The sequence below is a fragment of the Amblyraja radiata genome, chromosome 3 (genome assembly GCF_010909765.2).
Source record: "Amblyraja radiata isolate CabotCenter1 chromosome 3, sAmbRad1.1.pri, whole genome shotgun sequence".
NCBI lineage: Eukaryota > Metazoa > Chordata > Chondrichthyes > Rajiformes > Rajidae > Amblyraja > Amblyraja radiata.
The window spans coordinates 78,955,709-78,971,793 of record NC_045958.1 but is presented as its reverse complement, the minus strand read 5'-3'; the positions used below and the strand labels follow the sequence as shown (position 1 = coordinate 78,971,793).

Here is a 16,085-nt window from a genome sequence, read left to right as displayed (position 1 = left end):
CTCCCACCCTCAATTATAAAGGTCAACTGGTATCTTAGTTCTCCTTATCTTTACTATGTTTATTTCAATTATTGTGTTGTTTCTGTGATTCCACACCGCTGCTTTGAAGTATGTCGCGCATGCGTGCTGGCAGGGTCTTCACGTAATCCCTCATCGTAACTCCTCATAAAATAAAGATCAAACTTCAAACTGGTAAGTTCTCGTTTAATCTTACTATTTATTACTCATTGTGGTCACATTGATGAACTGCAGTGGGCTTAGTGTTACCTTCTGTCCAGCAGGGGGAGATAGGACCACCCATTCAAATATGACTACAGGAAAACTTCTAATTAATCAACCTCTCTTTCATTTTTTTAAACGTAACAAGAGGTTGTAAATAACTGAACAAATTTAAATGATCTATACCTTTACAAAATCGCATTTAGCCTAAAACATCCTATTTGAAAGAAAAGCTGGGGAGTTTGACAAGGTGATCTTATAGAGGTGTATAAAATCATGAGAGGAATAAATCAGGTCGATGCACAGATTCTCTTGCCCAGAGTAGGGGAATCGAGGACCAGAGGACATAGGTTCAAGGTGAAGGGGAATAGATTTAATAGGAATCTGAGGGGTAACTTTTTCACACAAAGGGTGGTGGGAGTATGGAACAAACTGCCAGATGAGGTAGTTGAGGCTGGGACTGTCGCAACGTTTAAGAAACAGTTAGACAGGGACATGGATAGGACAGGTTTGCAGGCAAATGGGATTAGTGTAGCTGGGACATGTTGGCCGGTGTGGGCAAGTTGGGCTGAAGAACCTGTTTCCACACTGTGTCACTCTATGACTCTAAAAAGAGTGTCTCTCAAGCAACAATTACCATAAGCTTTATATCATCTGTTCATTACCACTGCTGTTTGTGGATACCTTTAATGACATTTAAAACACACTAAGTTAGTTACATGGATAGAAAAGGTTTAGATGAACATGGATAAAATCTGGGCAAATGGTTTAGATGGGACATCTTGGTCAGCATAGGCGAGTTGGGCCAAAGGGCCTGTTTCCATGTTGTATGGCTTCATGACTGTGACTTGCTCTACAAAAAAACGGCAGATGTATTTTCTGCATATCAGTGAAAATACATCAGAATGATTTCATCGTCTGTATAGTGCTTTGGGCAACCCGAGGTCATGAGCAGAGCTATACCCATCTTTTGTTTGAATGTGAAAGTTCAATAAGCATAAATATAGTGGTAATCTGGAATATGCAAGAAAACAAATCCTTCTTAATGATGATGACACAGCAGACCACTCAGTCCATCAGAACGTTATTGGCTGCTAAAACAACAATACCACCAGATCTATTCCTCATAGTTCCCTGTATTCTCGCAACTTATTCTCACATGTTCCGAACAACTTCTCTTTAATTTTTCTGCCACTTACTTGCATAAGGAGTAATTTACTGTGCCCAAATAATCGACGAGCGCAGCTTGAGGATGTGGCTGTAAACTGAAGCATCCGGTGCAAACCCACAGTCACAAGGAGAATGTGCACATTCCACACAGGGAGGACCCACAATGAACTATGAAAAACTTAAGACAAAGTAAATAAAGAGTAATTTCCATGTGCTAATTCGTCTGTTATAAATTAATTGTTACGGGCAAAAAGCCAAAAATAGTATAAACATTTTACTTAACTGATGCATGTTTCTGAGTTTAGTTTAGTTTGGAGATACAGCACGGAAACATGCCCTTCAGTTCACCGAAACGTGCCCTTCAGTTCACACTAACACAATCCGAAACACACTAGGGACAATTTACAATTTTTTACCAAAGCTAATTTGCTTACAAACCTGTACATCTTTTCGAGTGTGGGAGGAAACCGGAGATCCCAGAGAAAACCCAGTCATCAGGAGAACGTACAAACTCCGTACAGATAGCACACATAGTCAGGATCGAACCTGAGCCTGTCACTGTAAGGCTGCAACTCGACTGCAGCACCACCATGTCGCCTCTGACACGGCAACAGCTTCCTCCCTTCTGTTATCTGTATCCTAAATGATTCTTCCATTAGCTAAGATACAGTCCCTATACAGCCCCCCTCATTGCAGACATTGCACGTTTTCTCTGGAACTGTTATGCTCCAATGGTGAGAAACTATAATCTGCACACTGGTATGTTTTTCTTCACTGTACCTGTTGAACTTGAGTTTGGCCTGATTGTTTTCAGGAATAGTCTTACCTGATTTGATCAGATAACACAAAAACAAAAACTTTTTACCATATCTCAGTACACGTGACAATGATAAACTTAAGTGGTTGCATTTTGTTGCCTGATATAGTGGTGGAAGTAAGATTCAACTCAAGCCTTCAAAAGAGAAGAAATCAACAGCTAAAAGAGAAATTACTGCAAGGATAGAAGGAAAGATTGGACGAACAGGGCTCAGGTTCTCCCTGGGTTACGATCGCCTGACTTATGGACACCCTGTATGTACAGACGAGCATTTGGGAGACCAGCAGGATGGATGTGGATGGTTTTGCCAGTTGCTGTGGAGTTGAAAGCATCTTTTGTGGGTGGTAAAATAGCATTTCCGCACACCATCTCTTCCCACCCCACCAAGACACAACAATTGTGGACTGGGACGAGCCTAGCAGAGCTGGGAGCGTTGAGCAGACTCACTCACTCGCCAAGTCAGTGAGGCTAGCTGGCGGCCACTCTTCCCGCATCTGCTCACTCTCCCATCACAGTTGTTTCTCTGGCCTTCTACCAAACACTGATCTTGTTCATTTCTGACTTTCAAACAGTTTGGATTATGAACAGTTTGCCAGAATAGAACCCTGTTGCAACCTTGGAACTACCTGTAACTCAATTGTTCCAAGAAAAGCTGGCCGTCATGGTGAACTGAATGGCTTCCTGTTGCAATACCCTGTAATTCTATAATCATTATTATTTATCTATTTATTATGTTTTGACTGGACTCTATTTTTACACTGTAATCTTCATCGCAACCACAGAAGAGGATGGTATTATTTAGTTCTGTCTAAGTTGGGAATTTCTAGGCAATGAACAAAGGTAATTCAGATATGGTGATACTTGTGTCATTTTTCAGTAGTACTCCAATTCCATATTGCATTCTGCATCTATTTTGCCACAGGGATTAGCTGGAAAACTCAAGAAGACATGGAGGCCCAGAGAGCTTTCCCTTCTCCCTTTGCTCCAACAGCACTCATCCCACCAGTGCTTAACATTTCAAATTTTGGACGAGAAGTGCCCAAGGAAAGGAGCTGAAGGTAGCAGGAAGAGGTGTTAAGAAACAGATTGCAGCAAACTAGTGGAAAAAACAGGAGTAGTTCTATTGGTGACTCCATATCAAGAGTTCGCACAGGCACAATGGGCCAAATAGCCTCCCTCAGTTCTGTACAACGTTGTGAATAAGACTAAGTATCAAACAGAGTTGACAACGTTGTGTGGAATAAATCAAAACAGAAATGAAATTCCTGGAAGGGTTAACAGGTTTATCGGCTGAGTGGCAGATCAGGGGAAAAGGAAAATCCTATTTTCAAACTTTGTCTGTACAGAGATAGATGGTGCGAGTTTGGCTGATGGTGATTGTAGTGCAACCTGTGGTCCTGCTCCTGATTACTGACCGGCAATCCCTGTGTGAATGTTGGGCAAGAGGTGCATCTTGTGCAGCAGATACTACACCCACACCACAAGTCACTGCACATCAGTGCTTCCACACATCAATTTTTTTCCCCCTGAAATAGACTCCCAAATTTCCTGGAATTTGATGGTATTTCCTTAAATTTAAGCCTTCTCCAACTGCGCATGTGCGACTGCCGCCCCAACTGTGCATGCGCGGTTACCGGGCCCAATGCGCACTCGCGGGGAGACAGCTTCCCCGTCACCACAACTGCGCACGTGCAAGGAGATGGTGTCATTTTGCGTCCCTACCGCGTCACCAGCGCCATTTTCAATTGTGCGCGGCTAACGGTCCGCCCCCAACTGCGCAGGCGCGAATGGTCGAAACAATTTTTTTTCCCCCAAATCCCTTCGTGTCTCCCCGCGCGTGCGCCGTGGGCCGGGTATCCGTGTGTCCATAGTTGGGGCGGCAGTCACACATGCACAGTTGGGGAAGGCTTACCGGGCCGGGAAATTCCCCTAAATTATTTAATTTTTCCTAAAATTACCCGAAGACAAGCAGAATTTCCCGAATTTCGGGTAATTTCATTCGAAGTGGAAACACTGCTGCACATGTCTTGCCCACATTCACTCCACCTCATTGTGGGCATCGTGCTTCAGTGTGACTCACCGTTAATGTGGGATGCTGTATTTACAATAATAAACAAATAGTACAGCACAAGATTGTCCATTTTATAATCATTGTTGGAGCAGCAAGCTTTCTTCATCTCATATTCCTATTAACTAAACAAAATCAGATATCGCTCCAGACAAGACTGGGATTTTACCTCATGAATTGAAATTAATAAATTATGGAATGAAATGAAAATAAATACCAATTATAAAATGCCAATAATTTGATGTTTATCAATCTTTATGGTAACCATAACTGTTCATAAAATGGAAGGAAGAAAATTAGCTTATTAAAAATAATTACATTGGAAGTCTTCTTCAAATGATCAAAATATTAATGAGCTCAAAGATATTAACCAGATTAACAAAAGCATGCCCCCACTGTAAACAATTACAATCATTCAATGTAATCCCTGAACACATTCAGCCAACCTATATGATGAGTAGATACAAGGATGAGTTATACATAGTTAATTAAAATCCCCAGTAACCAAGAACAAATTCCTTTAGAAATTTCAATATGACATTACTGTAAAAATAGAATTTTCTGGCTAAGGTTTTGGCATCAAAATTTTGCAAAATTAAATTAATTGGCCATTAGGAAGTAATAAATCAACATTGTGCAGTGACAAGTGAAGAAACTGACAGCTGTGTTGGTCAGCGGTTACAGTTTAGACTTGAGCTGGGTCATCAGCTTTTCCAGTTTGATGGCAAGGGTCATGTCTCCTTTTATCTTCAACCTGCCTGACATGAAGGCCAGAGTTGGTTTCATTTTACCTGAAACAAGGACAAAGACCATGCTTTAAAAGTGAACAAAGATTGATTTGAATCATTACCACTGACTTAAAGAGCATTACACGACTATTCTAGCGCTAATGTTCTCACCCCCCACATCTTCATCAGAAGTCCCTCCCATTCATACCTTGTCATATGTTTAGCCTCCCTAACAGCTATTTCACTCCATTACTCCTTCAGGCAGTGGCTTCCAAATTCTAGGAGTAATTAACACTTGTTCTCATTTTCTTCCCACCATTTATCAGCATATTTATGATCCTTAGTTCAATATCTCCCACAATTAAAAACAGCTTTGTCTTTTCCAGAGATAAGAGTCCCACATGTTTTTTATTGAGTGTAATCTTAATCCAGGCTTCATCTTTATTGTATCTTCGTCTGTACTTTATAACACTAAGACTAGACGTGCAGGCACTAGAGGTCCGACACACCTATACATAGAACAATGAAAAGTACAACATAAGAACAGACTCTTCAGCCCACAGTCTGTGCCGAACTTAATGCCAACATAAACTAACCTCATCTTTAGACATTAGGAGGTACAGCGTGGAATCAGTCCCACCGAGTACACGCTAACCAGCGATCACCCCGTACAATAGCACTATCCTACACTCTAGGGAGAATTTAAAATTTATATAATCCAATTAGCCTTCAAACCTGTGCGTCTTTTGGGTGTCGGAGGAAACCGGAGCACTCGCTGGGAGAATGTACGAACTCCATACAGACAGCAGCCATAGTCAGGATCGAACCCAGATCACTGGTGCTGTAAGGCAGCAACTCTACTGTTGCGCTGTCCAAATTGCTTATGCACGATTCAAATCCCTCCATTCCCTGTCTATCATGTGCCTGTGTAAAATGGTCTTTAATGTCACCATCATATCTGCCTCCACCACCACCCCAGCAGTACGTTCCAGGCACCCACCTGTGTAAAAATCTTGCTCTGTACATTTCCTTTAAACTTTGCCCCTCTCACCTTAAGTATATGCCCTCTATCGACATTTCACCCTGGGACAAAGGTCTTGACTGTCCACCCTTTTCTATGCCTTTTAGACAGGCACATGATATGCATGGAATGGAGGGATTTGGATCGTGTGTAGGCATTTTTTCCACCCTATTTCTGTAGTTGATCTATACCCTGCTGTATACTTTTTTTCACTACCTGCAACTTCAGTAATCTTGGTGTCTTCTGCAAATTTACTAACTAGCTTATTACATTTGTGTCCTTATGTATTTATATACATCACAAACAGAACCCTAGAGAATAAAACTGCTCATTTGTTCTATCCCCTTTGAAGATCGTGTGTATAATCAATTCTTCAGCACTGCAGGTGTTTAATTTTTTAGGTTAAATCTTCCTCCGTTCTGCTCCCCGTTCTCTTACTTTTCCCAATTTCCATAGCAGCCCATCAGGCTTCTGACAAAAAGCCTAAACTATTCTAGTTCCCAAGAAACAACAGAGCAGTTATTTAATGCTGCCATTCTCCTTTTAGAAACAACAGGAACAAACTGAACCGCAGATTTCAATGGTTTACATGCAACACAACTGGGCTTGCTATCTGGTGCAACGAAGGTTAATCTCACAGATAAAGCTAAATGCTGCCAATGTCAGAAATCTAAAACGAGAAGAAAGTGCTCAAAATATATAGGAGGTCTGGCAGCAAGGAAAGACGAAGAGAGATTACATTTTCAGGTCAGTTATCAGAGCTCCAACAGAGATGTAAAATATCTTAAACAATTCAGAAAGGGGTGGAAAACAGGCAAGACATGAAGAGAGACTGTAAAGGATAAGGTGGAAGTCTGGAGAGATTAGATAACAGAAAGGATGACAAGTGGTGGATGGGAATTGAACAAGTGCACACACTAGCACCAGAAATGCCAGGATTGGTAAACCCAGGGGTGCGTCTGGGAAGGTGCAAAATGAAAGAAGAGATTCTGCTCCTCACGGCCACAGGACTTTACGTGGCTGTTACACAGGCTGTTATCCAGCCTCTTACATTGTTGTCCTTCCCCAAAGAGCCTTTGTGTTGGCTGCACCAGACATCTATGCGTCCCTTAGCACCTGCTACTGCAGTCTGGGATGTGCATTCACTTCTGGACATCTTCTTACACTGGAAAACCTACGTGTTTCAGGCAGACCAAACTCCACCTTTCACTGAGTTGACGATTTTCTGGCACCAGTTGACGTTCATCTCAAAATATGCCACTTGGAACAACCCATAGATGAGGGAGGCCTCTGTTATCAGCCTTTTTCACAAACGCACAGTCCACACAGAGGTGGATGAATGTCCCAATCACACTACAGTCGTGCTCTGGGACTGAAACTCCAATCGTTCAGCAGGGATCTTTCTGGGAAGGCCGCTCGCACTGCCAGGTGCTTTTTGACAGATGAGCCATTCCGCTATATGGTTTTGGCAGGCTGCTTGGGGAACCATCCCACAGCATCCATCGTGTCATTCTGCAGCAGGATGGTCCGTGCTGACCACTGCCTGATGGGTTTAAGGTCAAAGGGATGTATCACATTTTCCATGAGGGACAGGAGGTACGACAAGGTCCAATCCCTCAATATCAGGAACAGATGGAACTGCAGCACATTCTCACATTTGGAGTTTGGAAACTTTGTTTCTCCACATGGTTTAATGCAGCCAATCATAAAGGTGGCCATCAGGGTGAGAGCAACGCTTTCCCCCCCATTCTCTGGTGGCAGATATCATGGCCAATCATCCAGATTAAATAAGAGATGGCTCAGGTGACAGCCACAGTGCAGGAGCAGGGTATTTGCCACACTTGTGCTCCATACAGCAGTGCCAAGAGCGTTTCACTTTGGATGACCAGGTTCCTGCTTGCCATCGAAGGTGAGTGACTACGCTGCTCCTGTAGTCACCAATTTGTTTTCGCAACTTGTTTATGCAGCATTATCCAGCCAATTTTTGCCGCTCCTCTGAAACAAATCCCCGCACCTCCAAAGAGTCAGACTTGAACCAGGCCTCGCTCTTCCTGTTGTTGACTGGCCCATGAGCCTAGCTCAAACTGGTCGCTGATGCTACTTCACCCTTGGACTGACTGGATCCAAGCAGAAAAAGGTGATATTGTCCACATAGGGGAAGCCTTTGATCCAAGTGCCCCTGCTGCCTGGCAGCCTGCATTCTTCCTGAAGGATTCAGCAAAGGGTTCAATCCAACACACAAGACATGTGAGAGTCTTGCCTTATTCCCGACTTTAGGTTTTTTTTCGGATAGAGATACAGCATGGAAACAGATCCTTCAGCCCACCAAAACTGTTCCAACCAGCGATCTCGGCACATTAACACAAGCCTACACACACTAGGGACAATTTACACTTAAACCAAGTATGCAAACCCAAGCCAATTAACCTACAAACCTGTACGTCTTTGTAGTGTGAGAGGAAACTGAAGATCTCATAGAAAACCCATGCAGTCATGGGGAGAATGTACAAACTCCGTACAGACAGCACCCATAGTCAGGATCGAACCCGGGTTTCCTGCACTGCAAGCGCTGTAAGGCAGCAAATCTACTGCTGCGCCACAGTGCCGCCCTGATTACTTGATGGGAAGCTATCTGTCCCACAAAGAGGAGTACATCTCAGCTGATAAGCCATCACTTCCCGTAGTTCTGTTCACCTCAAGAGTGGACAGCTACTGTCCAGACCTCCACGATAGATGAGAGCAAGTTCTGAGGGGCCTTTCAATCAAATACACCAACATAGAAGGATTTACAACATGTCAATTTGTGAGGATGTCACCAAGCTGTCCTCTTTCTTTAGCGCGGTGGAACATCAAGCTTCCCCTATGATCTTACAGAAGAAGAGTGAGAACGGCTTATTCTACTCCATGCAGCAGACCCTGCGTCTGAAGATTCTCTTGATGGATTCCAAGATAAAGAGTTTAGCTTTCTGTTTCTTCGCTTCTCAGAGTTACTTTCTCACATCCATCCATCCCGAGTGCAGAAGGAGTAGATTTTGCAAAGACTAAACGATGGAAATCCCACTGGCTCTGTCATGCATTCTGAATACTTCTGAGGATGAAGAAAGTCTTGTACTCCTTCGCTGCTTCCAACCAGTGTATTGGGGAGGGGCTCCACAATTCTCCAATATGTCATTCCCCATTTGTTCCTCAAAACATTATTTGGTCAGCAACCTGATATTCAACTTCCATGTCCTCCCACTCCTGCCTCTGGCCTTCCTATAGGTGGCAGTCAGCCCCAAGGTGCCAGTGGTCTGAGAAGAACACCAGCAATGGATCAGTGGATCTGACCGCAAATGCCTAGGATACAAAGAGGAAGTCCAACCGAATACCAGCTTCCTAATATTGACCAAGAAAACTAGTGCCGTGCTCTGTTTGCAGGGTTCAATGGCGATCTAATGCCACATGTGCGAATGCACAGTGAAATTATTTTCTGAAAAACAGTCCAGATGAGTATTACCATACCTAAGCACATCCCGATTAGCACAGTGGACAGAAGCAGTCCACTGAGCCGGCATGCAAGAGGTGCCATGTTTTGGAGCCATTTTTAAAGTGTTGTCCGTGCTCCAGTTCGTATGAGCGTTGCCTGACCCAGTTGAGCCCCAGGTTGCTGCGGGCCTTCAGCCGTCGCCTCCCTTGGACATGTAGATCGACCTACGAACCAACGTCCCTCTCATCGCCCCTCCACCTTTGTGCCCCGCGGCACCTCCCGCAGCTGACCACAAGGGCACGGAAGGCCAGACCTGGATCCCTCTCCTACAGGCCTTCTCCTCGCCCATCGTGTTCATCATCGCCGCAGGATAGGATACTCATGCGGGACGCACAGCGATCATTGCGCCCGCTCAACCACTTGTACAATGTGTGGGACCAGCGGCGATAGTAGTGCACGCCCAGTTGACCACTCTTGCAGAATAGTCCTGCAAACCTTGACCTTGGCAAGGAATTCCAAGGTGGCAGCATATCCCACGGTGCTTTTCATGCTGTACACGTTGGTTGGTTTAATTTTCACATCCGTAGTTTATAGTTTGAAAGATCATCATCATGATTCATTCTCCATTGAGGGACAAAATATCGGAAGACAAGCCAAAGAAGATGACATCATAGGAACAAATGCAATGGAGGCGTTGAAAGAGATCAAACCAAAAGCTAATGGAAAGAAAACCTAGAGGAAGTACAGCCCAGATACCTGAGGGAGTCAGTTGGCATGAGGCAGACATTCATCCATATTCTCAGAAGCAAAGATGCAGAAATGAAGGAAGGGCAAGAATTCTGAAGGTATATTAGGTCAAAGACTGGAAGAATGGAAATTGGAAGTATTTTTTTCTGCAGCAAAACCAAGAAACAATCGAGATTCAGTCATCTATGTTGGTGCATAATAGGGTGCATACCCATGGGATCACGTATCCTGGCCCCCACCCTAATGATCAATAAGGAGTCTTGTGTATGCTTACAGATGGGAATGCAAATTTCAAAGTGGTGAAATGTATACAGTGCCCTCCATAATGCTTGGGACAAAGACCTATCATTTATTTATTTGCCTCTGTGCTCTACAATTTGCGATTTGTAATAGAAAAAAATCATGTGGTTAAAGTGCACATTGGCAGATTTTAGTAAAGGCCATTTTTATAAATGTTGTTTTCCCCATGTAGAAATTACAGCAGTGTTTATACATAGCTCCCCCATTTCAGGGCACCATAATGTTTGGGACACAGCAATGTCATGTAAATGAAAGTAGTCATGTTTAGTATTTTGTTGCATATCCTTTGCATGCAATGACTGCTTGAAGTCTGCGATTCATGGACATCACCAGTTGCTGGGTGGCTTCTCTGGTGATGCTCTGCCAGACCTGTATTACAGCCATCTTTAGGTTATGCTTGTTTTGGGGGCTAGTCCCCTTCAGTTTTCTCATCAGCATATAAAAGGCATGCTCAATTGGGTTCAGATCGGGTGATTGACTTGGTCACTCAAGAATTGACAATTTTTTAGTTTTCAAAAACTCCTTTGTTGCTTTAGCAGTATGTTTGGGATCATTGTCTTGCTGTAGAATGAACCGCCGGCCAATGTGTTTTGAGGCATTTGTTGAACCTGAGCGGATAGGATGTATCTATACACTTCAGAATTCATTATGCTACTACCATCAGCAGTTGTATCATCAATGAAGATAAGTGAGCCAGTACCTTCAGCAGCCATACATGCCCAGGCCATAACACCCCCACCACCGTGTTTCACAGATGAGGTGGTATGCTTTGGATATTGGGCAGTTCCTTCTCTCCTCCATACTTTGCTTTTGCCATCACTCCAATATAAATTAATCTTCGTCTCATCTGTCCACATTTGATTTTTCCAGAACTGTGGTTGCTCTTTTAAGTACTTCTTGGCAAACTGTAACCTGGCCATCTTATTTTTGCGGCTAACCAGTGGTTTGCATCTTGCAGTGTAGCCTCTGTATTTCTGTTCATGAAGTCTTCTGCGGACAGCGGTCATTGACAAATCCACACCTGACTCCTGAAGAGTGTTTCTGATCTGTCGGACAAGTGTTTGGGGATTTTTCTTTATTATAGAGAGAATTCTTCTGTCATCAGCTGTGGAGGTCTTCCTTGGCCTGCCAGTCCCTTTGCGATTAGTAAGCCACCAGTGTTCTCTTTCTTCTTAATGATGTTCCAAACAGTTGATTTTGGTAAGCTTAAGGTTTGGCTGATGTCTCTAACAGTTTTATTCTTGTTTCTCAGTCTCATAACGGCTTCTTTGATTTTCAATGGCACAACTTTGGTTCTCATGTTGATAAACAGCAATAAAAGTTTCCAAAGGTGATGAAAAGACTGGAGGAAAGACTAGGGGGTGCTGAGAGCTATCTTATACCTGCATTAAGGATGCAATTAAACACACCTGAGCAATTACAAACACCCGTGAAGCCATGTGTCCCGAACATTATGGTGCCCTGAAATGAGGGGGACTATGTATAAACACAGCTGTCATTTCTACATGGTGAAACCAAAATGTATAAAAATGGTCTTTAATAAAATCTGACAATGTGCACTTTAACCACATGTGATTTTTTATATTACAAATCTCAAATTGTGGAGTACAGAGGCAAATGTATAAATGATGGGTCTTTGTTCCAAACATTATGGAGGACACTGTATGCAGAGACCGCACAATATACCAGGAATCGGTAAGGGACAGGACCCCCGAATGTGACTGGTATAAGAAATGGTCCCTATATTCCATGGAAAAGCAGAGCAGTCAGAGCTATGATTACTATATGAATGTATGAATGTATATTCCATTTATCAGCCTGCAAGGCACTTCTTACTCAAAGGTGAGGGACAGGGGTAAACTAAATAAACATTTCAAAATTTAACTTAATAGAAATGTATTGGTCTTGCTCTTCTCTTGCTCCGCAACCAACTCCAGAAGGAGAATTAAACTAACCTGCAATGACTTTAATTTTTCTTTATATAGATATAAAGAAATTATAGGAGCAGATAATTCAATTCATCTCCTGCATTAATAAACTGCAGACCTTCATGTGTCATGTCAGGCACAACTCTCTGTAATCCACCACTAATTCAGACATTTGCACTTTCCTGATGATCATGACTAACATTAGCAGACTTGTCTTCAGCTGGAATTTGCTCTCCACACCTCTGAACCTGTCTGTATCTCTCCTCTACAACCCCCTTTATCCCCCCCCACCCTCCAATCTACCACATTTGAAAGTCTCTTATTATTTCCTATATAGCTCAATATCAAATTTTGTTAATTACTCTCCAATACAGTTTCTCGGGATGTTTTACTGCATTAAATGTCTTATTGCATTTAAATTGAAGCAGTTATTGTGAGGCAATAATAAGAAGGGAAATAGACCCAAGGTTAGCAGATGGATCGCTAGAGACATAGAGACCAACCATAATCTACCTTGATAACAAGACCACATTCACGACTGAATGATCTGTAGGACCAGAAAAGTTTTCGAACTTCTTCTTACCCCTTTTGAACATGAACGATATTATTTGTATTATTTGAGTTACTTATTTGTTTGTTTTCCTTTGTGTTTTATTTTATTTTTTTTATTGCTTACAAGTTTATTTGTGTTTGTATTTTTTAACATGTTCAATAAATTAATAATACTTTTAAAAAATCAAAAAATCTGTATGCCATTATATAAAATCTCACCTGCAAACATTTTTACAAAGTCCTCACTGCTCATGTTCATCTGTACATCTGCCTTTCCTGGGAAGCTTCCTTGCCCAGTGCAGCCATTTTCATTCTTTAAATCAATGTACCAGGTGCCTGGGTGATCACCTGCATGCACAAAGGAAAATGACCTAATGAAAAGCCATATGAGAGAATTTGATGGAACTATAAAAGTCTTTCATTCAAGGTAAAGCATATAAAAATTCTGAAATACAGATATAGTTGCATTCAAGGTAACCCTGGGAGGATAAACTTAGGAACTTACATTTATAACATTTGGAGTTTGGGAAAATGAGGAGTGATTTTATTTAAACATGTTAGATCCTATTGTGGTATGCCAGTGTTAATGTCAAGATGCTTCCATGGGAGGCAGAGTAGATTTTTTCACTAGTGGAAGAACCTTGAACAAGAGGACATAGTTACAAGATTAGGTAGTGGTTATTTAACAATGGGATGAATAGGATTTTCTGCTTGCACATTGTGGTAAATGTCTGGGATTCTTTACCTGACGGTTGTGAAGGCCAGATCATTGGGATATTTAAGGAGGGAGTAATAAAGAACTGATGCAGAAGAGGAGACAATGTCTGGGACAGATCAAACATAAATAGGAATGACAAGGTGGGCGCTTAGGGCTGAGTGGCCTACTCATGCCTCTTGTTTTATGTTCTTAAAATGTGTCGGTAATACTGGAAGACCTTTATGGCTTCATGTTGTCATGTCATTATGAATTAAATGAGCAGCTGTATCATTTCGATGGTAATAAAATCAAAGAGGAACAAGCTACAAACGAATCAAATGGAAGTGACTGCATTATTTTTGCTAAATTCTGATATTTTCAGAAGTGACAGAATTAAGTGAATCATAAAAGAACCAGGGTACTTTTTATTCAATTGCCGCAAGTAATAATGTTCTGGAATGAACTGTCTGAAAATGAGGTGGAAGCTGTTTCAATGACAACTTGAAAATGATTTAGATGAATACTTCAAAAGGAAAAATAAATCCTTCGGGATAAAGATCAGGGCATTAGTGTGTGGGTGGTGAAACTAATCAGTTCTTTTAAAAAGCTAGTAAAGTCTCAATGGTCCAAACACATTATTCCTCTATAATATCTTTGCCCTTTTTTCACAATTGTCAAATAATGCAGACAATTTTATAAAACCAGAAATCAGGCATTATAAAAGCAGAAAGACTCAATTCTCAGCACGTTGAACACAGAGGCTACTCATAAACTCCAAAGACAAAAATGAACAAGACTAGCTAACAGCCCTAATAAGCTGAAAGTCGAAAAAGCTCCACTGAAAGCACATCATGTGACATGGAGAGGGAGTTGGACAGCTTTTCCTATACGAAGCAGGAAGTAGCTCATTGTTAACACGTAGACACAAGGAACTGCACATACTGGTTTACAAAAAAAAGACACAAAGCGCTGGAATAACTCAGCAGGTCAGACTGCATCTCTGAACAACATGGATAGGCAACAATTTAGGTCGGGACCCTTCTTCAGTCTGTAGAGTTATCTGACCTGCTGAGTTACTCCAGCACTTTGTGTCTTTTTTAACTAATTTGTTAGTTGCACCGCTACTCACCAAATGACTGCTTCATCACATTCCAAAGTAACTAATGAACTAATTTAACTTTATATACTGTGAAAGCCACCATGATGTCTTATTTAAAGCATTTTTATCTTCTGCTTTCATATGGACATGCTGATTAAATTTAATCATTCTAATTATTAACATTGGCCGAAAAGGTCACATGCCTAATTAAACTCAGGGTAAACATAAAATGGAACAGTCAGATCTATCTGCAAACTATTGGCCTTCAACGTTAAATTGGTCAGCAAAATAAAAATTGCAGTGATATAGGGAGACATTTGTGGTTCCATGTTGTCACATTATTGTGGGTCAAATTAGCAGATGTGTCGTGCCGATAATAATGCAAGCAAGTACAGAGGAATAAACTATAACCTTCGACATGCACTTCCTAGTAACCATTCTGTTCTCGTCAACCTCCTGATATAAAGAGACAGGTCTTTAACTATCATTGAGATGCATAATATGCCTTGGAAAAGGGATGGGATTGGAAAAGTTGACGTAGATATCATGATGAATTAGATTGGAGAGACGACTGAGTTGAAAATGAAAATTGTGATAAAATATCTAAGATGTGATCTCCTGCCTGTAATGGTCAGGGGGGAATCACCAGTGGACCTTTTATCTTTGTACCACCTGATCTTTTGTTATTCTAGCTACTGTGACAAGGGGCAGGTTTGATTGACCAGTTAATCCTTCATGTCACAAAAGTCCGCTTCTGACCTCACATACAAAATTAATTTCAGTCATTGGTACTGGAGTGTAAACCTATGGTTTCTGCTAAAACGCTTTTATAAACAACTGTGAAAGCACATGATTCAGGGGGTAACTGGAATAGAGTTTGGGAACATGTCAAGCCTACTACCAAAACAAGAGGAAGTTATGAAAGTCCCCAATTAATTTGTCAGTTTGAAAGATGTACAATCATAAAAATATTGGCTTTCAAGACTGTTGGCATTAATCTTGCACGTCACTTTACCAGACAATTCAAACTGATAAACCCCTGCTGTGGATTTCACCACCTCAGGAGTGAGTGCTCCATCAATAGCCTTGAAAGTCTTGGCGACAGGTCCTTGAGCTGTTGCTGAAACCTGCTGTTTTCCTGCTTCAAACTTGGGAGTTGCACCTACAAAGAAATATGAAGTTAATTCTACCTGGAATTTTACCTTGTTTACAATACAGACACAACCAAGTTGTTGACACTTCACTAATCACAGAAGAAGGTGGGACCAACAAA

At 41.8% G+C, this 16,085-nt stretch overlaps 1 protein-coding gene across 1 annotated transcript in view; it reads right to left on the bottom strand.

Annotated features, from left to right (window-relative positions):
* Positions 1 to 4,497: 4,497 nt before the first annotated feature.
* hsdl2 (hydroxysteroid dehydrogenase like 2) overlaps positions 4,498 to 16,085 on the bottom strand; it is a 145,921-nt gene continuing 134,333 nt past the window's right edge. The window contains exons 9-11 of the mRNA XM_033018182.1: positions 15,828 to 15,974; positions 13,236 to 13,364; positions 4,498 to 5,065 (exon numbers count right to left, since the gene is read on the bottom strand). Coding sequence (XP_032874073.1) covers positions 4,953 to 5,065; positions 13,236 to 13,364; positions 15,828 to 15,974 — 389 coding nt within the window. The 3' untranslated portion in view covers positions 4,498 to 4,952. The remainder of the gene's footprint in view (positions 5,066 to 13,235; positions 13,365 to 15,827; positions 15,975 to 16,085) is intronic.